Source organism: Aedes albopictus, chromosome 1 (assembly GCF_035046485.1).
Source record: "Aedes albopictus strain Foshan chromosome 1, AalbF5, whole genome shotgun sequence".
NCBI classification, from domain to species: domain Eukaryota; kingdom Metazoa; phylum Arthropoda; class Insecta; order Diptera; family Culicidae; genus Aedes; species Aedes albopictus.
This window is the reverse complement of record NC_085136.1, coordinates 51,610,279-51,635,886: the sequence shown is the minus strand read 5'-3', so window position 1 is coordinate 51,635,886 and position 25,608 is coordinate 51,610,279. Positions and strand designations below refer to the sequence as shown.

General features: G+C 39.4%; 1 protein-coding gene across 1 annotated transcript in view; it reads right to left on the bottom strand.

Moving 5' to 3' along the window:
* Positions 1-9,962: 9,962 nt before the first annotated feature.
* LOC115268184 (uncharacterized) overlaps positions 9,963-25,608 on the bottom strand; it is a 37,896-nt gene continuing 22,250 nt past the window's right edge. Inside the window, exon 2 of the mRNA XM_062844507.1 lies at positions 9,963-25,602. Within this exon, the coding sequence (XP_062700491.1) occupies positions 13,539-25,595 (12,057 nt within the window). The 5' untranslated portion in view covers positions 25,596-25,602 and the 3' untranslated portion in view covers positions 9,963-13,538. The remainder of the gene's footprint in view (positions 25,603-25,608) is intronic.

Genomic DNA, 25,608 nt, shown 5'->3' with positions numbered 1-25,608 from the left:
TTAACAAAGTCGAAAATGTTCATCTAGTGTTTCTGTGGCTATGATCATATCGTCCAGATATACCTACAAACAGTGTGCACAATTTGCATAGTCATTGATTGAAAACAGTACGAATTTGAATGATTCTGCACTGAATATTCAAAACAAACAAATTTATTTTCGCTCTCCCTCTTCACATAGTCAGTCAATTCGTAGTCATCGAAAATATGATGCCGATCGAGAAACATCTTCTTAATTACCTACGTTTATGGCTACGATTCCTTCCAAAAACACTTCACAACAATCATATGAGAAAAGATCTGTGTAAAGCACCGTTAAATGTAATCGAAACGTTCTCAGCAATTTCACACTTTGTAAGATGTTTACAAATATTCATTGACTTTCATTGAGCTGAGCTTGAGCTTGAGCTTGATTGACCGCCCGTGGATGCTACCCCAGTATCGCCAGACCAGCTACACTCACACAAGGAACCAATGAGATATCTGCTGGGGACTAGCAGGCATCTTTAGTGTGTAAGCGTTTGTGACCTTCTATTTTTAGGCGACAATGGCGCCTGCCACGTCAGGTTGCTGGTCAATGTGGAGAAGGGTAAGGAAGTGATGATTGCAATCGTTTGCATCCACATGTGACCGAATATACCTCTGCGCCAGCACAAATTCATGCGGATGTTGGAGTGTTGGTGGGAATTGGTTGGCAGAAGCTTCACACATTGGTGTGTGGATACCAGGGTACACTAAATTCTGTTTTTACGCGATTTTTTGTTCCGCGTAAAAAAAATCGTGTAAAAAAAAGTTTTCAAAGCTTTTTTTATCGGATCATCCTAAAATTTTGACAGGGTATCAAGGATGATAAGAGAGATCTCTGGTAGAAATTTCAGCCCCATCGGAAGTAAATTGCGACCAGGAGAGAAGCATCTTTCCAAAAACACATCGCGTAATTTCGAGAAAATCGTGTAAAAAAATCGTGTAAAATAAAACCGCGTAAAAAAAGATCGTGTAAAAAAAGAATTTAGTGTAAAGTGATAGAATTGTGTGTTTTTTTATTATTTTGAAGCTGTGCCACAGAGAACAGACGTCTATCTTCGCTTTCTGCCTTATGTAAAACTTTGTAACGGTCATTTTAGAGTATGTGGTTATGCTCCCGTTGCGCGGCGCTAGCGTCCCATCACTTACATTGTTGTGTTGTCAAATTTGTTTCCAGTGCTCGCCGTTTTTGGCCGTTTGGCGCTCGTGTCGCTTAAATCCTTTACACACGATTTCGACGTATTTTTGTTCGAGCTTAAATGTCTGTTCTCTGTGGCTGTGCGGCACAGTTCGCTTGATCGCATAACTTGTAGGCGTTTTTTAATAGGATTGAGACACTGTGCTGTGAAAGTTTGGAAGGAAGGGAAACCACCGACGAACCGACGTGACAGCTCGAACAAATAAATTCAAATTTGTTGTCCGCGACGCCATGATGAAAAATAGCCGAACACTATCGCCACCTCTACAACGGCTCGCGATGATTTGATAGCTCGACACTAAACCCCCATGTATTCATATAGGAAACGGTTCGCGTCTGTGCTGATTTGACAGAAGCGATCGCTCGCTTCGCTGGTCGACCGTTAAATTAGGGGGGGACAGTTTTGGATCGCCACTGTCACGTCGGTTCGTCGGTGGGGAAACGGCTTTTTCAACCCGTTTCTGTTCTAGCGATGGCTATGAACATGTGAATATACATGAGTTGTATATGTAGAGAGCAGAGAGAAAGTATATTGAAAGATACAAAGTAGGAGAAAAGGGACGGGCCAGGGATTGTACCCAGGACCTTTTGCATATAAATCAGAAGCGGTAGCCACGAGACCACCAAGCCCGTCAAATATTCATTGACTTTCATTCAGTTGGCAAACGAGTATCGAGCAGCTGAAAATCAATATGCAGGCAATAAGTGAATGACACTTGCCGCACGGTGAACACAGAGAACAGACGTCCAAGCTCATGTAATGCAGTTGTGTAAAGCATTGCAACGGTTGTTTTGAAATAACTGGGAATGTGGCCATTACGCGGCGCTGTCAAATTTCGAATCGGGGTACAAATTTGCCGTTGTTTTACCTTTTGGCGCTAGTGTCACCAAGTGTGCACGTTAGTATAATTCCACCAAAAGAATGTGTTGTTTTTACTTGGAAAACAATAATTGAATTATTGTTCTACTTGTTTCTTATTGAAAATAATGAAACTAATTATCAATGGGTTGCTCAAATTTTGTTGCTGGATGAATGAAATAATCATAAACATCTTGTTATTTAAGCAAATATAGCTCAGAATCTGAGTAGGAAAATTTAAAGGTGCGCTAGTGAAATATTTCTTCAGAAAGCGCCATCATAGTGTCGAAACAAGTTTTTGAGTGGGAAAGTCACCGTCGATGTCGCTACTGAGCTTGTTTTTTCTTTACACAAGATTTTCAAGCAATTTTGTTCGAGCATGTTCGTCTGTTCTCTGTGGTATGGTGCATTTTTCATACACATCAAACGCTTACAGCAAAACGATTTGCTGAATTTTCAACAATATTTTGCTGGGATTCAGCACAACTTGGTGTCCTATCAGCGCGAATTGCTGGATGTTTCAGAAAATTTTGCAGAAATTCAGCTATTTGTAATGCGGAATGCATCAGCATGGCAAAACTGGTCAAATTTGCTGGCTAGCTGTCAAAAATGTTTAGGGTGTACCAAAAGGGATCATTTTGAATCTGAAAGGATCCTTTGAGATTCTAAAGGCAGTATAATTCCTGGATGATACCTTTAACGAGATTTGAAAATATGCATCTTTGAGATCTACAATGCTGAAATATTTCGCTTTTTATGGTCTGTGAAATTTTTCAGTCATATTTCGCATTAGATACGCGTCTTTTTTCGTGAAGGATTTAATTCTTCCAGTATCAAGACATACCCTAATTTTGCCATTTTTGGATTTTTTAAATCCCAACTCCCTAAGCGCGATTTTCCATGGTGTCTTCTACCTCGGTCGGTCTTTGTGTCACGGACGCGGTAATTTCATATTTGATTTCTCATTGATGTTTAGACTACTGTGATAATTCGAGAATCCATTAGATCATCATTTTCCAGCGACATTTTACACTAATCAACCTTATTTTGTTTACCTGTTGTGCATCCGACGAAAAGATATTATAGCACAGAGAACAGACGTCTATCTTTGCTTTCCACCTTGTGTAAAACTTTGTAACGGTCATATTGGAGTATGTGGTTATGCTCCCGTTACGTGGCGCTAGCGTCGCAACACTTTCATTGTCGTGTTGTCATTTTTGTTTCCAATGCTCGCCGTTTTTGACCGTTTGGCGCTCGTATCGCTTTGTGGGCTAGTGTATTTTAACGTTGAACACTGCTATCGTGTGATCAAATCAACTGTATATGTGGGGCAGTCTCCGTTGGTGGCGTTGAGGTACATCTGTTCGAGCTTAAACCACAGAGAACAGACGTCTATCCTCGCTTTCTGCCTTGTGTAAAGCTTTGTAACGGTCATATCAGAGTATGTGGTTATGCTCCCGTTGCGTGGCGCTAGCGTCCCATCACTTACATTGTTGTGTTGTCATTTTTGTTTCCAGTGCTCGCCGTTTTTGGCCGTTTTAACGATGAACACTGCCATCGTGGGGTCAAATCAACTTTATATGTGGGGCTGTCTCCTTTGGTGGCGTTGAGGTACACTTAAATCCTTTACACACGATTTCGATGTATTTTTGTTCGAGCTTAACCCTCTAATACCCAAATTTTTGATTTTGATCTAAATATCATTTTTCGTCATCTAAAATCGATTTAAACATGTTTTGGAAGATGATTCTTTTCAATTCTCGATTTCGTGGATTTCAGTTTTTGATTTTTCTAATTTTTATTTTTGAACATCCCCGCACTTTTATATTTTTCCTGGAAGCCAATTTGGGGAACGGATTTTTAGATGAAAATATTTTGAGATTTTATGATTATTGTTGAAATATTATTATTTTAGATTTTTTTCACAGGAAATTTTATTTTCCGTGTAATTTTAAGGAAAATAATTTTAGAGTGTATTCGATTCCATAAAGCCGTCCTTGCCCTAAAAAAAAATTTGTTTACAAATCGTATGAAAATTCGATGAGGTTAGGTTTTTGCTGCAAGCCTCTATTGTCGCTCTCGTCGCTGTCCGCAACATCTCCGGGCCATGTCTGTCAAACGGTTTGTTTACAGCATCAGCTGGTGGCGATAAAAGGCTAACATATGAAAGTGGCTGAAATAGAATATGTCAGCCTCCATACTGAGTGACGAAATCTTGAAAAATTTTGTTACTGAAATCAATGATTTAAGTAATCTGAGCCGAACATTAACCATAGAAATTTTTGTCAGGTTCTTTAACGCCGTCTAACAAAAAAAAATCTAATTTTGTTTTAAGAAACGAGTACTCCACACGTGAGAAAAAGTGATTCAGGGTATAATCAAATGTTGAGATAGAAACATTGAAAGGCAAATGAGAGCAACTAGGGATCCCAATGCAAATCGTGCTGATTATCGTGGATGATCAGCATAATCGGTGTAGTGATTACATCCAAGTTCCGTTGTGACAGACCTGAGATGCTCCGACCAGAGAATTTGTTATAGAGATGCGCGAAGACTGAAACCAAAGGTTCTAATTGAACCGTCAAACGCGGTCCCAATCGAGCAAATTCAAGGAAGTAGAACAACATTGGAAACAAAGCGCAACATGAAAGTGCGTTAGCACAGAGAACAGACGTTTAAGCTCGAACAAAAATACGTCGAAATCGTGTGTAAAGGATTTAAGTGTACCTCAACGCCACCAACGGAGACTGCCCCACATATAAAGTTGATTTGACTCCACGATGGCAGTGTTCATCGTTAAAATACACTATCCCACAAAGCGACACGAGCGCCAAACGGCCAAAAACGACGAGCACTGGAAACAAATATGACAACACAACAATGCAAGTGATGGGACGCTAGCGCCGCGCAACGGGAGCATAACCACACACTTTGAAATGACCGTTACAAAGTTTTACACAAGCCAGAAAGTGAAGATAGACGTCTGTTCTCTGTGGTGTTAGTGCAAAGCATGACGTCACTTGTTTGCTTGACATCTTATGGACAGATCAGACTAACACGCACGCGAAAACATAATTTTGTTTACCGAAAAAATTGATTAGGTTATTGGGCGTGTTGTAAATAAACATAACCAAAATCCTCCTCGCGCTTCTCTATAACAAATTCTCTGGCTCCGACGCCAGTACAATGGGACCACTAGCGACAATCTGTATCTTGTATTATATTGTCTATGCGGTTGGAATCAAGACCGACATTCAATCAACAGTTGCCATTTTCTTGGTCCACAAGTGTCGCAACTGTTTCGCATCTAGTGCTCTGTGTTGCTGATAACAACGGGAAGGATGCGCACTACTTTTGACATGATTAAAAAACGTCGCGAGTTGGGTCGCGTCGCGACTTGATTGTGCGAAGTCCGGTTTAGTGGCGGCCCGACAATAATATCTTTTATCCGACGCCCCTGTCATGAAATCAAGCGAACTTGTGTACGCTAGCCGCTGTGAAGTCGTGTGCGAAATTCAACTGTGATAATAACGAATTCGGGCCGAGTCTAAATGGGTGCAAATGTCGCAATAATTTGCAATCACAAATTTGTAGATAATACTGATCAACCTTCAGTCGCTCAGCAACCTTCACGGAGAGACTGAAAAACTCAAAATTAGGCACTTTGAAACTCAATTTTGAGTCCTTTTCATCTCTTTTCCCTTTTCATGCGCTCTGTCTATTGTTGTCAGAAAGTGAAGAGAGAAACAGCCCAACTTTGGCAGTTCGGTGCGTCAACCCAACACTGAGCTAGGGGCAGGACAGATCTAACGAGTGAAATCCTGTGTTCGAAGTGTTGTCACAGAGAACAGACGTCCAAGCTCATGTAGTGCAGTTGTGTAAAGCATTGCAACGGTTGTTTTGAAATAACTGGGAATGTGGCCATTACGCGGCGCTGTCAATTTTCGAATCGGGGTACAAATTTGCCGTTGTTTTACCTTTTGGCGCTAGTGTCATCAAACGTGCACCCTTGTATAGTTCCACCAAGAGAATGTGTTGGTTTTAATTGGAAAACATCAATTCTTGTTCAACTTGTTTATTATTGAAAATAATGAAACTAATTATCAATGGGTTGCTCAAATTTTGTTGCTGGATTAGTGAAATAATCATAAACATCTTGTTATTTAAGCAAATATAGCTCAGAATCTGAGTAGGAAAATTTAAAGGTGCGCTAGTGAAATATTTCTTCAGAAAGCGCCATCATGGTGTCGAAACAAGTTTTTGAGTGGGAAAGTCATCGTCGATGTCGCTACTGAGCTTGTTTTTTCTTTACACAAGATTTTAAAGCAATTTTGTTCGAGCATGTTCGTCTGTTCTCTGTGGTGTTGTTCAGAATTCCTCACAGTTCCTCAGATTTTCTCCCATTTATACCAGAGTGTGATCTGGCACCAATGTCAAACTGCAAAGTGTTGCGTGTCAATCATCGACAAAAAGAGTTACTCAGAATTTCTCAGAATGCTCTCGTTTGCACAGTGTCTTGCCCCTAAGTTTGGATAGATTTTTTTTTCTAGGTTACACGTGTATATACTTTTGCAGAATAAGGTACAACTGAGTATCATGGTCAATAGACCTTATTTAACAAGCAGTTCATCCTGCTATTGATTACACACACGAAAATGAATGAAAAATATATGTTGGCATAAAGTGCTACTTTTCTGCAAAAGTGTAGACTCGACAAGAAGTCCAATCGTGACCCTTACCCGTTTGTCTCCGTCGTCCCACTCCGCAAGATCCGCTTCGTTGCCTTGAGTACTCGCTATCGGGTCGGACTCCAGGTCCCACGTATCTCCAAAGCTTCTCTCGAATCAGCAAAAGCTCAATTTCAAACTACCAGTCCGAATACCTAATTGACGTCGTTGAGTTTCTTAACTCCAACTTTTTCCATTTTCTTTGATTACCTCTTACGTAAAAAAATTTCCAAAGTCCATTGTAGACTTGATGCACTCAGGCCCGTAACCTGATGAGAGTATAAACAACATATAAAGGAAACACGTCTGCTCTCTCCTGAACAAATAATTAGGCATGACTTTATTAAACTAGTTTTATAATCTACACAATGTCATGGCTTGCTTTTTCCGTTGCTTCTTTTCACAGAGGCTTACCTGCTGGAGGTCTAAGTTCATCATCGTCGATGACCTGAACGCTCGGCATTCCATCTTGGGCAGTTCCCGAAACAACAAAAAAAATGGCTGGCTGAGGACCTCCAAGACGTTTTTCATCCTGAAACATCAACCCTCTTCTCGTCAGCTGCTGTGGGATCCACCCTCGACATTGTGTTGACCAACATCGCGGACAATTACTCTGTCCCTCGAGCTCTGACTGAACTGTCCTCCGACCACCTCCCAGTAGTGGTGTTTGAGCTGGATGGTGAAATTAACCTTCATCAGTAGCACCAACGGCGCAACTTTCACCGTGCGAATTGGTCCATGCTGCAGCGTTTCATCGAGTACCACAGCCCCGGAGACCCTCCGCTGGAAACGGTTCACGAAATCGACGTCGTTCTTCGATGTCTCACCGATGACGTCACAGCAGCTGAACAGCAATTCATCCGATCATCTCCAGTAACACGTAAGTTCGTAACGATCGACTTAAAAACCAAAAGAATCATTTCTCTCCGTAATGCCGTTCGACACCAGTTCCAGAGAACCCAACAACAAGGTAGGAAAATATTATATAACAAATTGAACAAGATTGTTGCACTCCGAGTTGAAAAGCACACTAACAGACAATTTCAAAAATACATTCGCAATATGTCTAGCTACTCAAAGCCCTTCTGGCGGCTAGCGAAAGTCCTGAAAAACAAGCCGAAACCAATTCCACCATTGCGAAATGGTTGAGAAGTTCTTCTGACCGCCGTAGGAAAAGCTAACTCTAACTCCAAATATTTCATGGGCTCTCACTGTCTGGGATGTGATATTGCCAGTCCGATGGAAGCTCCGGTGTTAAAAAGCATTTTCCAGCTTACCGGCTCCCCGAACGATTTTTCCGCTGAGCAACAGATCATATCACATTGGATGAACTCACCATTGATTGCGATCAAATTCTCCACTGAGGCAAAAACACTTAGGAAGAACATAAGATCCCCTTAAGATTTGGTGACACTACGATTATTGTTGAAAGCCATACATTTCACTTATGATTATGAGAGGAAAATTTTTATGTCCAGTCACTTATCAAAATCATAAGTTTTGCTTAGGAATATCATTGAATAAAAACTATAACTATCGTATGTTTGCACTTATTGAAGTCAACTACTGAAACTTATAGAAATCAATATTGGTAATTATGAATGTCATGTCGTAAGCAAAATGATATTTGTATTCATATGTTGTGGATTTTTTGATGAAATAATTTTGCTGCAACTCATGTCATGTATTTTGAATTACCGCGTAAGTAAAATGATCGATTTCTCTTCACATGGAATAAAGTGAAAGGGGGAGCGTATTCGACATCCTTTCATTTAAGAATGCAAGTTTGCATGCTGTTTGTTTTTATCACACAATGCAGTCAAACTTGCTACTTATCACTTTCACGAAAAACGCTGGGATTAATCTTGGGATCAATTAAGAGGAATCGATCATTTTACTTACGTATAACTCCATTGTTGTTGTCAATTTGAGAGAATTCATGGGCACTTTAAGAAAATCAATTTGATTTTGTGTGTCCGACAGCTCCGTAAACTGATCTCTGAGTAAAGCTTGTTTGTCTAAGACCGAGCTAGCTGGAATCCATACCCTCATTGTAAAGATTTTCATAAATTTCAATTATGACTTTTTCACAACCATGTCGCTTATGTCAATCATAAGTTGTAGATATGGAACGCGTTTGCGACAACTATGAAACCAATAAGCGAGTAATGAAACAGAAAAATCGTCCTTTCATAAGTTGCGACTTATTAAAATCCTAAGTATTTTTGCCTCAGTGTCGAAGAACATGAAAGCGCCTTGTTCCGCAATATGCGAACGCGCCTCTATTTCCAATGAGGTCCAGTGCGGCGCACCAAACATCTGGCTCACGCTGGTAACATTTTACTAACTGGGAGTCGACGCAGTATACTGTACACGAAGAAAACAAAGTACCCAAATATAGGTTTATTTCACCCAACTTCGGTGTTGCGTGCGGGAACCCATATTTGAGTTCGTGGAAGCGATGTTGAAGTGGGTTTTTTTTTATATTTGATCCCGTGTGGCAAAGCAGAGCGTTAATGATTAATCATAAATTTAATCATGATTAATGATTAATGATTAAGATTAATTAAAATCATTAATCATAATCACAAAAAAATCTCATTTAATCATTAATCATTAATCTTAATTACACTGTTTTTGCAATCTAATCATTAATCAGTAATCATAATCATAAGAAAAAAATATTAATCAATCATTAATCATTCATCACCAAAACTGATTCATTATATAAAATATATGATCCAATATAAATTGGTTCAATTGCTGTTCTAAATAATATAATTTATGATTCTTTTTTCAAAAATCTCCCGGACAGAGTTACCTTTTATTCATGAACCTTCAAAAACATGTTAAACAATAAATATATTTTAATCATTTCCAGTTTTTTGTGATTGATTAATCATGATTAATCATGATTTTTAATCTATGAGCCATTTTTAATCATTAATCATAATCATTAATCACAGGTAAAACCAATTTTAATCATGAATCATAATCTTTAATCATCCTAAAAATCAAATTAATCATTAATCATAATCAATAATCACCAAAATTGGAATTTTAATGTTTTGCTCTTCGCTCTCTGACAACAACAAAGAGAGTGGATGAGAGAGAAGACAAAAAAGAATTCAAAAGTGAGTTTAAAAATACTGTCTAGATTCTGAAGGGATTCCTCCGGCAATTTCTTCATTAGTCTTAATGAAAAACTTGTCTAAGATTGTTTCAACGCAGGACTTTTTTCTAAGGTTTCTGAGATCAAAGACAACCTGGACTTTTTCCTTCATACAATCGATGGATTTCAGTAATTTAAAAATCGCACCCTTTTAAGTATTTTTGTCCCCCAATTTCAACTTCACTCATTTTCGTCCACAAGGGAGCGATTTTGCTTACTTTGGGAATCACTGTCCTAGGCTATAGTTCAACGTCATTGCTTAGATCGTTTTAGCCAAAGAATTTCAATTTCAAAAATGCAAAAAAGTACGTTTACCCATTCCCATACAAAATTCAATTACAATGCGGAATAGGGGGATGCAACCAATCGCTCTCAAATTTTGCACAGTTGTTTTGGTCGCCAAAAGCAATCGAAAAAGCTTTGTTCCAAAAAATCGACCTTGTTGAACCAGTCTACACACACAGACATTTGCTCAGTTCGTCGAGCTGAATTGATTGGTATATGAGACTCTGTCCTTCGGACCTCGGATTGAAAGCCCGTTTTTCGAGCGATATTTATATATTTTTGTAAAAAGGGTACTAACTGTGACAGTACTGAAATGTTGATGACCTGGTAAGAAATTCATCACGATCGCAATGAAATCAATTTAGAGTGTGATGCTGTCGTAAAGCTAGTGCAACATATTTATCCGAGAATATTTAATTGCTGGGAATTTTTATGCAGACAAATACAAATATAATAAACACCCAGAAATACCGTCGTCTTCTTTACGGTTGTGAACAGACGTAACACTGTTGAACTTGTTATTTTAAGTGACAGAACATCACTAAGTGAAGGATCCCCTCATATGCACAATGTACACTAATTCTAGCTCAACCCGCGCCAGTTTGTGATATTTCACTAAACAGAATCAAATAACACATTTACCCGGTTTGCCATTTTCATTTATTATAAGATTTATCAGTTGACATTATCACGGGCAAATAAATAGCTAAAGCATCACAGAAAACAGGCATGTCAATTACACATATAAACTAACACTTTTTACCACATATGACCAAAAACCTAAAGTGCAACATTGAGTATACACAACAAATAAATACAGTACATAAAGTTGCTTGAAATAGACATATAAATATTAAACGTAACACTAATACAGTACGGAAAAAGATTCATAACACAATTGCAGTTGCTATGACAGGACGGATCAGTTACGTAAAGGACTAATAAATGCAAATACATTGAGCGTGTAGCTACTATAATAATAACTTACAATACACTTACACAACCATTACATGTAGTAAACGAAGATTTTTCAAGTATTCTGAAAAGAGATTGCCTGGCAAATGTCTGATAAAAAATGATCTACAAAACATGATTTCTGCTAATGCCAGTTATAATGATATTACTAATAGAAACTACTTGAAAAAAAAAAATTAAATATAACACTACGAAATGAGATTGTGAATTTATTATCACTAAAGACAAGAAAACATCTTTATCTGGAGGATTCCAAGCACAGTTTGAACGACGCAGGAATTTCACGACACCACTTAAACTTAATGTAAAAACTGGCATCGAAAGAAAACCACGACAAAAGTATTAGGGTCTTGTATCCCTTTCGTGACGAACCAGCACAATTGTGCAGTTGAGCAACAACAGTTTTGCGTGTTTTTTTCAACTGTTAAGTCTTTGATTTACCTGATGTTTGAATTGTTTTATATATTGAGCCATTACATATACTTGCATGTGTGCAAACAAACTTTTATTCATGTTGTGTGTGAGATTTGCCACAACAAGTTGAACAAAAAGTAAGCAAAAATTGTAAAACATGAAAATGTTTTATCTGTCGGAAATTTTTACTTTTTGATTTATCCAAGTGGACAAAACTAGGAATCGATAGTTAAAGAGTAGTTCTTACAAATGCCAAAGAAAAAGTGTTGATTTGTCAAATAGTCTGAGAATTCTGGAGAGCCAAAATTGAGCAATTTGTATGGAAATTTTTTTTGCTCTCCGTCCCGAAAAGGATATCCAGCAAAACTATGAGAACTAATATTCCCCATTCATGTCGGCTGTTCGGACTCCAAGAAGTTGATCATCGATATTAATTTCTATTCCCGACCAGCCTAGATAGACGTGTAATGGCGGTAGCAGTTCCCTCAACTTGCTAAGAATATCACTACGGATTGCCTGATCCGGTGGTAAAAGTCCACCAAACAAGCGACCCCTAATTCATGGTGTCAAGCGTACCGTACCTAGGAATGAATGGTAAGGGGGGTCTAATAAAAACTTAACCGTGAACGGATCCTGTGGAGTACCAGGGCACTCTCCACAGTATTTTGCCCTTACTGTGTTAAACGGAGCAATGACGCAGTGGACCCTATTTGTCTCCGGGATAATCGGCCACTTTCCTTCCGTCTCAATTCCGAGGCCTAATAAAAGTGGGTTAATGCAATTTTTCATGACAGGAATTAAGTTCGTACAGGTTAACCTTCATCACGCAAAAGGTGCTCCTGCTGTGTTGAGTCGAAGGTTTAAAAAAGAAGGACTGGAAGTGGCGCTTATTCAAGAGCCATGGTCCAATAAACGAAAGATTCTTGGAGTTCTGACACAAAATAGTAAACTATTTTATGATGAACAACAAGATTCTCCCAGAACCGCTGTCTTAGTACGCAAAACGTTAGAATGCTATCCTATTACAGAGTTTATCAGAAAGGACATTGTTGCGGTCATAGTAGAGGTATCAACCACTAGGGGTAAAACTGAGATCGCTGTGGCTTCAGCTTACTTTCCTGGTGATGTTCCTGAGGTACCTCCTCCTGAGATCGCATCATTTGTCCAATTCTGTAAAGAAAACAACAAATCGTTTATCATTGGCTGTGACGCCAATGCGCACGGGTAGTACGGATATTAACAGTCGAGGTGAGTCACTATTAGAGTATCTGTCTTCGAACAATATAGACATTTGCAATAATGGTGGTGATAAACCTACTTTCTCAAACGCAATCAGACAAGAGGTTGTAACCTGATCTTCTAGCTCAGCTGTGATAAGGAATCATTGCCCGCGCATAATGAGCTCAAATTTTTTTTCCATACATTTTGTATGGGACGTTTTTTGGGCTAAAATATTGCGACATTTGCACCCATTTAGACTCGGCCGAAATTCATTATCATCACAGTCGAATTTCGCACACGACTTCGCAGCGGCTGGCATACACAAGTTCGGTTGAGTTCATGACAGGGGCGTCGGATGCACAACAGGTAAACAAAATAAGTTTGATTAGTGTGAAATTTCGCTTGGAAATGATGATTCAGTGGGTTCTCAAATTATCACAGTAGTCTAAACATTAATAAGAAACCCAATAGTAATTATTCATTTTTAGTATGGAAAATAGCCATAAACTCAGCTAACTCTTTTGCATTTATACATTATAGCCGAAATTCTAACAGTCTATGAAAAAAAAAATCCGAGGTTCATGAAAGTTCGATAATAATCAAAATTTTGACACCGTGACTAGACTGTCACTAGACAGGACTAGACTAAACTTGAATCCACTTCTTAGTTCTCCTGCTGCATTGCTGAACTAAGAGGCGTGTGCTCATTATTCTCAACAGTGCTATACACGGCACCTGCATTCAGCAGTACATCTACAATATCCCGGTGACCGGTAAAATCACTTAAATGGAGAGCAGAGTATTTTTTCTTAGTCAAGGCGTTAATGTTCGCACCTTTTCCAATCAATATCTCTACAACCTCCCTGTGACCATTCTGACACGCCCAATGGAGCGGCGTCCATTTACCTGATCCAACAGCGTTTACGTCTAAATCTTTATCAAGCAGCAGCTTAACAACATCACAGTGACCTTCGGAAGCACTTAAGTGAAGAGCAGTACATTTTTCCATAGTCAATGCTTGTATGTTGGCACCCGCTGTAGTCAAACTTTCTACAACCCTTTTGTGACCATTCAGACTCGCAAAATGAAGCGGTGTCCATTTGTCTATTCGAACAGCGTTTACGTTTACACTTCTAGTATGCAACAGGTCTGCAATGAGGCGGTAACCCTTTGATGCACTTTTATGAAGAACTGTCCACTTATTGTGAGACGATGCGTCAATGTTGGCACGTCTTCTAATCAAAGTCTCCACTACATCGATATGACCATTCTGGCTTGCCAAGTGTAGCGGGGTCATTTTATTAATTTCAAAGGCGTTTACGTTTGCACCTTTCTCAAGCAGTAAGTCTACAATATCGCTGTGCCCTTCGGAAGCACTGACATGGAGCGCTGTACGGTTGTCCTTAGTCAATGCGCCAATATTGGCACCTCTTCCGATCAAGGTCTCCACTACCTTTTTGTGACCATTTAGGCATGCCAAATGTAGCGGTGTTGATTTGTCTTTTACAAAAGCGTTCACTTTCGCACCTTCACCAAGTAATAATTCTACAATAGAGCAATGACCTTCGAATGCACTTGCATGAAGAGCTGTCCAATTTTTACGTCCCACTGCTTTAATGTTGGCACCTTTTCTAATCAAAACCTCCGCCACGTCTTTGTGGCCATTCTGGCATGCTAAATATAGTGGGGTTGTTTTGTCATTATCAACTGCATTCACTTGTGCACCTTCATCAAGCAGGAACTCTACGATATCACAGTGACCTTCGGAAGCACTTACATGTAGAGCTGAACATTTTTTCTGAGTCAATGCTGTAATGTTGGCACCCCTTTCAATCAATATTTCCACTACATCTTTGTAGTTATTCTTACAAGCACAATGTAGCGGTGTCCATTCATCTGTCGCTATGTCGTTAACGTTTGCACCTTTTTCAAGTAGTAAATCTACTATATTGCAGTGTCCATTGGAAGCACTTACATGAAGAGCTGTCCATTTATCTTGATTCAAAGATGTGATGGTGGCACCTCTACGAATCAAAGTTTCCACAACATCTTTGTGACCATTCTGAGATGCCAAATGAAGCGGCGTCCATTGATTTGAATCAAAAACGTTGACGTGTGCACCATTATCAAGCAGTAAGTTTACAATGTCGCAGTGACCTTCGGACGCACTAACATGAAGAGCAGTACAGTTTTTTTGAGACAATACTCCAATGTTAGCACATCTTTTAATTAAAGTGTGCACAACATTCTTGTGACCATTCTGGCTTGCTAGATAGAGTGGGGTATTTTTATAATTATCAACAGCGTTTACGTTTGCACCATTATCAAGCAGTAATTCTACAATATCGCAGTGGCCTTTGGAAGCGCTAACATGAAGAGCTGTACATTTTTTTAGAGTCAATGCGTCAATCATGGCACTTTTTCGAATTAAAGTGTCCACGACGTCTTTGTGACCATTCTGGCTTGCCAAATGAAGCGGCGTTTGTTGATTTATGTCAACTCCGTTAACGTTCGCACCTTGATCGAGCAGAATATCTACAATATCGCAGTAACCTTTGGAAGCACTTTCATGAAGAGCTGTCCATTTATTTTGTGCCAATGCTTCAATGTTGGCACCTCTGCTAATCAAGGTTTTAACAATTTCTTTGAGATTCTTTTGACATGCTAAATAAAGTGGCGTTATTTCGTCTTCATTGACAGCGTTTATGTTTGCGGCTTTATCAAGCAGTAAATCAACAATAGCTTTGTGACGTTCTGAAACACTTACATGAAGAGCTGTCCATTTATTTTTTGTTAATGCGTCAATGTTTGCACCTCTTCCAATCAAAGTCTCCACTACATTTTGGTAACCATTCTGACTAGCCAAATGAAGCGGAGTCCTTCCATCGATTTCGGCAGCGTCAACGTTTACACCTTTATCAAGCAATAGCTCTACAATACCGCAGTGACCTTTGGAGGCGCTAATATGAAGAGCTGTACATTTGTTTTGAGTCAATGCGTCAATGTTGGCACCTTTACGAATCAGAGTATTCACAACATCTTTGTGACCATTTTGGCTTGCCAAATGAAGCGGAGTTTTTTCATCGCTTTCGACTGCGTCAACGTTTGCACCATTATCAAGCAGTAAATCTACAATATCGCAGTAACCTTTGGAGGCACTTTTATGAAGAGCTGTCCATGCATTTTGTGCCAATGCTTCAATGTTGGCACCTCTTCTGATCAGTGCCTCAGCAACATCTCTATGTCTATTTTCGCAAGCGAAATAAAGCGGCGTTGATTTATTTGCCTCAACAGCGTTAACATTTGCACCTTCATCAAGTAGTAGATTAACAGTACCGCTGTGACCATTGTAGGCGCTCATGTGAAGGGCTGTCCAATTTTTGTGGGTTAATGCGTCGATGTTGACACCTTTTCCGATCAGTATCTCGGCCACCTCTTCATGGCCATTCTGACATGCCCAATGAAGCGATGTCCAATTATCAATATCAAGAGCGTTGACATTTGCACCTTTATCAAGCAGTAATTTTACAATATCAGAGTATCCTTTGGAGGCACTTTTATGAATAGCTGTCCATTTATTATCAGTCAATGCGTCAATGGTGGCACCTCTTTTAATCAGTACATCAACAGCTTCTATTTGCCCATTTTCACTTGCCAAATGAAGCGGTGTTGATTTATCTTTTTCAACAGCGTCAACATTTGCACCATTATCAAGTAGTAGATTGACAATATCGCAGTAACCTTTATATGTGCTTACATGAAGGGCTGTCCATTTATGTTGTGTCAATGCGTCAATATTGGCACCTCTTCTTAGCAAAGTTTCCACAACATATTTATGGCCGTTTTGACATGCCCAGTGGAGCGGAGTCCATTTGTCCAATTCAACAGCGTTTACGTTTGCACCTTTATCAAGAAGAAAACTCACAACAACTCGGTGACCGTTGAAAGCACTTACATGAAGAGCTGTCCATGCATTTTGTGTCACTGCGTTAATGTTGGCACCTCTTCTTATTAAGGTCTCCACTATATCTTTTTGACCATTTTGGCTCGCCAAATGAAGCGGTGTCCATTTATCTGTTTCCAAAGCGTTCACATTGGCACCTTTATCAAGTAGAAAATCTACAATATGGTGATGGCCTTCGAAAGCACTTATATGAAGAGTTGTACATTTCTTTTGAGTCAATGCTTTGATGTTGGCACCGCTTCTAGTCAAAATCTCCACTACATCTTTGTGGCCATTCTTACATGCCACGTGGAGCGGAGTCCATTGATCTATTGCTAGAGCGTTTTTATGTACACCGTTATTAGGTACTGGTGCTTCTATACTGCGATATTCTTTGGAAGCGTTAGCATTAGGAGTTGTACATGTATTGTGAGTCAATGCATCAATGTTGGCACCTCTTCGCACTAAAATGTCCACTACATCTTTGTTACCATTTTGACACGCCAAATGAAGCGGTGTCCATTCATGCTTTTCTAAAGCATTGACATTTGCATTTTTATCGAGCAGAATATCTACTATATCACAGTGACCTCTCGAAGCACTTACATGAAGAGCTGTCCATTTATTATGGGTCCAGGCATTTATGTCGGCACCTTGCCTGATCAAAGTCTCTACAACACCTGGGTGACCGTTCCGACATGCCCAATGAAGCGGTGTCCATTTGCCTGTATCCTCAGCGTTAACGTTTGCGCCTCCATCAAGTAGTAAATCTACAATCGCGTAGTGACCTCCCGATGCACTTACATGAAGAGTTGTGTAGTTATTTTTAGCCAATTGATTAATGTCGGCACCTCTGCTGATTAAGGTCTCTACTATTTTTTTGTGGCCATTCATGCATGACCAATGGAGCGGTGTCCATTTATCTATTTCAACAGCGTTGACGTTTGCAGCTTTATCAAGCAGTAAATTGACAACAACACGGTTACCAATAAAAGCACTCGCATGAAGTGCTGTCCAGCTATCATTCGTTAACGCGTTAATGTTGGCACCTCTCCCTATCAATGCTTTGACAACGTCTTCATGTCCATTCTGACTTGCCACATGTAGCGGTGTCCATTTATCCATCTCAACAGCGTTGGCATTTGCACCTTTATCAAGAAGTAATTCTACAATAACGCAATGACCTTTCGAAGCACTTTTATGAAGAGCTGTCCAATTATTGTGAGTCAATGCGTTAAAGTTGGCACCTCTTCTGAGCAATATCTCGGCAACCTCTTCATGACCATACTGACATGCCCAATGCAACGGCGTCCATTTATCCATTTCGACAGCGTTGATATTTGCACCTTTGTCAATGAGTAAATCAACAATGACGAAGTGACCATTGGAAGCACTCATATGGAGAGCTGTCCAATTATTGTGAGTCAATGCATCAATGTCGGCACCCCTGCTGAGCAATATCTCGGCAATCTCTTCATGGCCATTCTTGCACGCCCAGTGTAGCGGTGTGTATTTATCTATTTCAACAGCGTTAACGTTTGCACCTTTATCAAGAAGTAATTCTACAATAACGCAGTAACCTTTGGAAGCACTCATATGAAGAGCTGTCCAATTATTGTGAGTCAATGCGTTAATGTTGGCACCTCTTCTGAGCAATATCTCGGCAACCTCTTCATAACCATACTGGCATGCCCAATGCAGAGGTGTCCATTGATCATTCTCGGCTGCGTTGATGTTTGCACCTTTCTCAATGAGTAAATCAACAAGAACGTAGTGTCCTTTGGACGCACTCATATGGAGAGCTGTCCAATTATTGTGAGTCAATGCGTCAATGTTGGCACCTCTTCTTAGTAATAGCTCGGCAACCTCTTTATGACCATTCTGGCATGCCCAATGTAGGGGTGTCCAACGGTTTATTTCGACGGCGTTGATGTTTGCGCCATTATCTAGCAGAAATTCTACAATATCACAGTAACCTCTGGAAGCACTCATGTGAAGAGCTGTCCATTTATTGAGATTCAATGCGCCAATGTTGGCGCCTCTTCTGAATAATTCCTCCATAACTTCTTTTTGTCCTTTTTCGCTAGCCAAATGAAGCGGTGTTGATCCAAGTGTTTCAACAGCGTTAACATTTGCACCTTTATCGAGCAGTAGATTTACAATATCGCAGTAGCCTTCATATGAGCTTACGTGAAGAGCTGTCCATTTATCTTGTGTCAATGCATCAATATTGGCACCTCTTTTGATTAAAGTCTGCACAACATATTTGTGGCCGTTTTGACATGCCCTGTGGAGCGGTGTCCATTTGTCTAATTCAGCAGCGTTTACGTTTGCACCTTTATCAAGGAGTAAACTCACAACAACTCGGTGACCATTGAAAGCACTAACATGAAGAGCCGTCCATGCATTTTGTGTCACTTCGTTAATGTTGGCATCTTTTTTTATTAAGGTCTCCACTACATCTTTGTGACCATTTTGGCTCGCTAAATGAAGAGGTGTCCATTTATCTATTTCCAAAGCGTTCACGTTGGCACCTTTATCAAGTAGAAAATCTACAATATGGCGATGGCCTTCGAAAGCACTTATATGAAGAGGCGTGCATTTCTTTTGAGTCAATGCTTTGATGTTGGCTCCGCTTCTAGTCAAAATCTCCACTACATCTTTGTGGCCATTCTTACATGCCACATGGAGCGGTGCCCATTGATCTATTTCTAGAACTTTAACATTTACACTTTTATTAGGCACTGGAGCTTCAATATTGCGATACCCTTTGGAAGCATTAGCATTAAGAATTGTGCATGTATTATGAGTCAATGCATCAATGTTGGCACCTCTTCGCACTAAAATTTCCACTACATCTTTGTGACCATTTTGACACGCCAAATGAAGCGGTGTCCATCCATGCATGTCTAAGGCATTGACATTTGCATCTTTATCGAGTAGAATACCTACTATATCGCAGTGACCTCTTGCAGCACTGACATGAAGAGCTGACCATTCGTTGAAAGTGTATGCACCTATGTTGGCACCTCGCCTGATCAAAGTCTCAACAACATCTGGGTAACCATTCCGACATGCCCAATGAAGCGGTGTCAATTTGTCTATTTCAACAGCGTTCACATCTGCACCTTTGTCAAGCAGCAAATCGACAATCGCGCAGTGACCTTTCGAAGCACTTACATGAAGTGCTGAGTAGTTATTTTTAGCCAATTGATTAATGTTGGCACCTCTGCTGATTAAGGTATTCACTACTTTGTTGTGGCCTTCCATGCATGACCAATGCAGCGGTGTCCATTTATCTCTTTCAACAGTGTTGACGTTTGCAGCTTTATCAAGCAGGTAATCGACAATATCACTGTTACCAATAAAAGCACTCGCATGAAGTGCTGTCCAGTTATCATTTGTTAACGCGTTAATGTTGGCACCTTTGCTGATTAATGTTTTGACAACATCGTCATGACCATTCTGACTTGCCAAATGTAACGGTGTCCATTTGTCCATCTCAACAGCGTTGACGTTTGCACCTTTATCAAGCAGTAAATCTACAATTGTGCAATGACCATTGGAAGCACTTTTATGAAGAGCTGTCCAATTATTATGAGTCAATGCGTTAATGTTGGCACCCCTTCTGAGCAATATCTCGGCAACCGCTCCATGACCAAACTGACATGCCCAATGAAGCGGTGTCCATTTATCTATTTCGACAGCGTTAGTGTTTGCACCTTTATCAAGCAATAAGTCTACAATACCGCAGTGGCCTTCGGAGGCACTTAAATGGAGAGCTGTCCAATTATTGTGAGTCAATGCGTCAATGCTGGCACCCCTTCTGAGCAATACCTTCACAGCCTCTTCATGACCATTCTTGCACGCCCAGTGTAGCGGTGTCCATTTGTCCATATCGCAAGCGTTGATGTTTGCACCTTTATCAAGCAAAAAATCCACAACACCGCAGTGCCCTTGGGAGGCACCCATATGGAGAGCTGTCCAATTATTGTGAGTCAATGCGCCAATGCTGGCACCCCTTCTGAACAGTGTCTTCACCACCTCTTCATGGCCATTCTTACAGGCCCAATGTAGCGGTGTGCATTTTTCTATTTCAACAGCGTTAATTATTGCACCTTTATCAAGTAGTAAGTCTACAATATCGTAGTGACCATTGGAAGCACTCTTATGAAGAGCTGTCCATTTATTTTGAGTCAATGCATCAATGTAGGCACCCCTTCTAAGCAATGTTTTCACAACCTCTTTATGGCCATTCTGACATGCCCAATGAAGCGGTGTAAATTTATCTATTTCAACAGCGTTAACGTTTGAACCTCTATCAAGCAGCAGACCCACAATGTCGCAGTAACCTTTGGATGCACTTTCATGAAGTGCTGTCCATTTAGTGCGAGTCAATGCGTGAATGTTGGCACCTTTTTTGATTAACGTCTCCACAACTTCTTTATGACCATTTCGACATGCATAATGAAGCGGTGTCCATTCATGTGCTTTAACCGCGTTAACGTTTACATATCCATTAAGTGATAAATCTACAATATCACAGTGACCTGTGGAAGAAAATCTATGAAGAGCATAAAGAGCTGTCCATTCATTGTTAGACAGTGCGTCAATGTTAGCACCTCTCTTGATTAATGCCTCTACGACTTCTTTATGACCATTCTGGCATGCCCAATGGAGTGGCGTCCATTCACCCATGTCAGTTGCGTTAACTTTTGCACCTTTATCAAGTAGTAGATTAACAATATCGCAGTGGCCTTCTGAAGCGCTTTTGTGAAGAGCTGTCCATTTGCTGTGGCTCAATGCGTTAATGTTGGCGCCTTTTTTAAGCAAAGTCTGCACTACATCTTTGTGACCATTCTGGCATGCCGAAAACAGTGGTGTCATACCATTCTTTCCAACAACGTTCACGTTTGCACCTTTCTTGAGCAGTGCATTCACAATGTTGCAGTGACCTTGTAATGCACTGATATGAAGAGCTGTAGAGTAACCGTTATCCAGTGATTCTATGTTAGCACCATTTTTTATCAAAGTGAGCACGACCTCTTTGCGGTCATTTTGGCACGCAAAGTGGAGTGGTGTCCATCCATTTATTCCAGCATTGTTTATGTTTGCTCCATTGTTAAGCAACAGTTCAACAACAAGGCTATGGCCTGCTGATGAACTTAGATGAAGAGCTGTAAGTTCGTTTACATTCAATGCATTAACATTGGCACCATCGTCGATCAATTTTCTTACTTTTTTAATCATTCCTTCTTGGGCGGCGCAGTGGATTAGCAGATGATCTTTATCTTGTGTACTTGTAGCAAGTTTGGGAAATTTTTCGATCAGCATTTCCTTTACAGACTTGTGACCATGAAGAGCAGCAATTTCATATGCATTGCTGATCATATCGTTCAATGGACACTTTTTAATCAAATTTTCAGTTAAAATATTAACAACTTTTGTGTGCCCTCCAGCTGCAGCCAAATGTAGAGGAGTTTTGCCTTCGTTTGTCTGTGTATCAAGTAATACACCTCTTTGGATTAACATTTTCGTCAAATCAGCATCACCATTATTACAGGAAATATGAAGTGCATTCCATTTGTTTTTGTTTAGGCAGTTCACGTCAATTCCTTTATCAATCAAAAATGTGGTAATGGCTATTTGTTTGTGATGAACTGCATAATGCAGAGCTGACCATCCCTCGGTGTTTTGAATGTGAATGTCAGCTCCTTTTTGTAGCAGTAAATGTACTAAACTTCTATATCCGTATATAATGGCCGAATGCAAAGGAACTAGACCACCATCGTACTTAAAATCTGGATGTACTTTACAATCATCGATCAAGTAGGAACATATTTTGTCACTGCCGTTTTTGATGGCTATGTGAAGCATTTTGGCCTTCTTTGGTTTAAAAATTATTTTTTTTGAGCGCACATATTTCAATAACTCTACTGCATTAGTTTCACAAGCCCAAAAAGCAACTGTTCTGGAAACAAATGACGTTACTGGGGTGATTTCTGATACAAAAAAATGGTTATTTTTTTCAATTATTTTTATAAAGAAATGTCTTATACCCGTGAAAACAGTCAACACATTTTTAATTATGCTTTTCAAGAAAATGAAATGATCCCATAGAAATTTTGCAACAAAATACTCGGCGTAAGAATTATGTGAAAAAAATACTTTATCGCCAACAAATTTAACAAGAATGGATTTTTCAAACCGGTTCAGATGACGTTTCTGGAAACAGTCCCGCTTTTGATTGTATTTCGGGTTTTTGAAGATAAATTTGAGCTCACCAATATCAAGAAATTCTATTGCTAGCAGTTGATGATCAAGATAAAAGCCATCAAAAATTTGTTTGTTTGGATCTACCTGTCCAATGCCATTGCATGCGTTCGCTATCTTTACTAGTAGACATTTTTCTATAAAAGTTTCGTAAATATGCTCGACTTCTAAAAACTCCCTCTCTAAATAACTTATTTCACCGCCTTTATCGATCATACTAGTTTCTTTGAATTGTTGGAAACGTTGTTTGTAGATTTCGGCCATCATTTTAACCATCAAAGGAACTTTGCAAAAGTCATAAAATGTCTCAACCAAGAATTTGGAATACGAATTAAATTTGGTATTGACATAACATTTTGCATTTTCTTTCCAAGACTCTGCAAGGTATTCAAAAATATTTTCATTGTTGAATGGCTCCAAAGAAAAGTAATAGGCATGTATCTTGTGCTTCTTGAAAAAGCTCTGTAATGTTTTTTTCTCATGGTTTCTCACACTTATAATAAGTTGAATTTGTGTTGATTTCAATAATAATATAAACAAATTGTTTATTCTGCTTCTATTTTTCTCGTGGATTTCATCATACCCATCAAATAGTATCGTAATATGATCATTGGACTCATTCTTCAAAACGTTCTGAATGAGTTCAACATTCTTTTGAGATAATCCAGATTTGAGAACATCCAATGATGGTTTATATTTTGAAACATAATCTTGTAGTCTGTTCAAGTAAAACAAAAAAACTGCTCCTGATTTACATTTTTGATGCTCAAGGGCAACATATTGGAGAAGTTCAGTTTTACCTATCCCTGGGTCCGCCGTTAACACTAAACACTGATAATTTTCTAACTTCGAATTCAGATTTATTACAAACTGAGTATCGGTCATTTCCTCGAATGTTTTATCAGGAAGTTGTGTTAAATCATCCTTTTCAAGATCATTTCCCAAAGAATCAGAACTAGAATATAGCAAAGATTTTCTGTTTCCATTAAATTTAGCATCTTTTACATGTTCGACTGCGTCATGGTTCTCCTGTTCAAATATAAGAATCCTGTTAATATACAAATGATTAGTATCATTCAGTTCGGGATACAATTCTACAATTTTCGACCGTAACTTGTTGCAATACTGTAATACATAATGTTGGTTCAAATATGGTTTGGAATTACCATGTTCGCGTTTCAGCGTGGATTCAAAATGATCATCCAAATATTTCACAGCATTTTTATCATCGTCTTCGGATAGCTTACCAAAAACGTCAGGCCGAATCCACATTCTCATCCATGAGCGCAACTCCTCGACGATGAATGACTCCAATTCTTCCGGTTGGTGCACAGATAAAGTGAGTAGCGCAAAGAATTCTCTCACATCAGATGCCTCCGCATAAAATAATACTGAATGGTATTTTCGCCGTGAATCCTTTAGATCGAAAAGTTTCTGTTTTGTTTTAATCTTCTTATTTAGATCACTCAATTCAGCCTTCAACATCTTATACAGTTCAGCTTTACATACTATACCACTATTGAATGTGTCTTTTATTTTTAGCTGGCCATTGGCCGTTGTTGTTAGAATCAAAGCCAGCAAATTTTCATACTTTTTTAAATGATTCGTCACAATTCCGCTATGAAAAAGATTTATAATGTCTTTAATTAGGTGGTCGAAATCATGATCTTCCACTGTCAGGCATTTAAGAGATTCATATTCTTTTTCTCTTATGTTGAGTTCTAGTGGTTTATCAATAGGTTTCAAACTGTGTAGCTCTGGTTGAAGCACTTTGTACACTTTAGCCATGAAAATCAATGAGTCGTTGAAGCTTTCTTTGAATCTTATTTGATAGTTTCTCGACTGATTCAAAATATCATTCAAAAAGGCATTGTATTTTTGAAGTACGTTTGTTATGATTCCATCAGTGAAAAGTTGCTTGATAGCGTCCTTCAGAGAATATAAATCTTTGTTTGCGTATTCCATGATTGATTCAATTATAGATTCAGTCGGTGTAAGTACTTTGTGGGTTGCTCCTTTAGATGTAAAGCGAAGATGTTCATCTACATCTCGATCATTAATCGCCAAACAATCTTCAACAGTCTTTAACTTCTCATCTAGTTTCTTATTAGTGAACAGCACGAAGTTTGTTCTGCCTTTGAACCTGTTTCGAATTATCATGTAGGAAGTGAAATATTTGTACAAACTGAAATCTCCTTTCTCCCGATTCGTTATTGGGAGCAAGCCGTTGAGATCTATCTTTGAATCTTTGCCGTCGGCATGTTTGACCTGCAGAAAAGTCCATTGCTTGGCTGTCCTATCGTACAGCACAACATCGTCAAACTTATCCGCGGTTGTCAGCTCGTAAGCCAAGTCGAACTCCTTCGCTGCTCGTGTCAGCCTTAGCAAAAGAATTTGAGCCAGCTGTTTCTGATAAACTTCGCCGTGAGTTCCAGAATTGATGCAGCTCTCGTACATCACAAGTCCGGTTTCCGGATCTATAAGATCTTGCTTTGAATGTACCATTTTGAATCTGAAA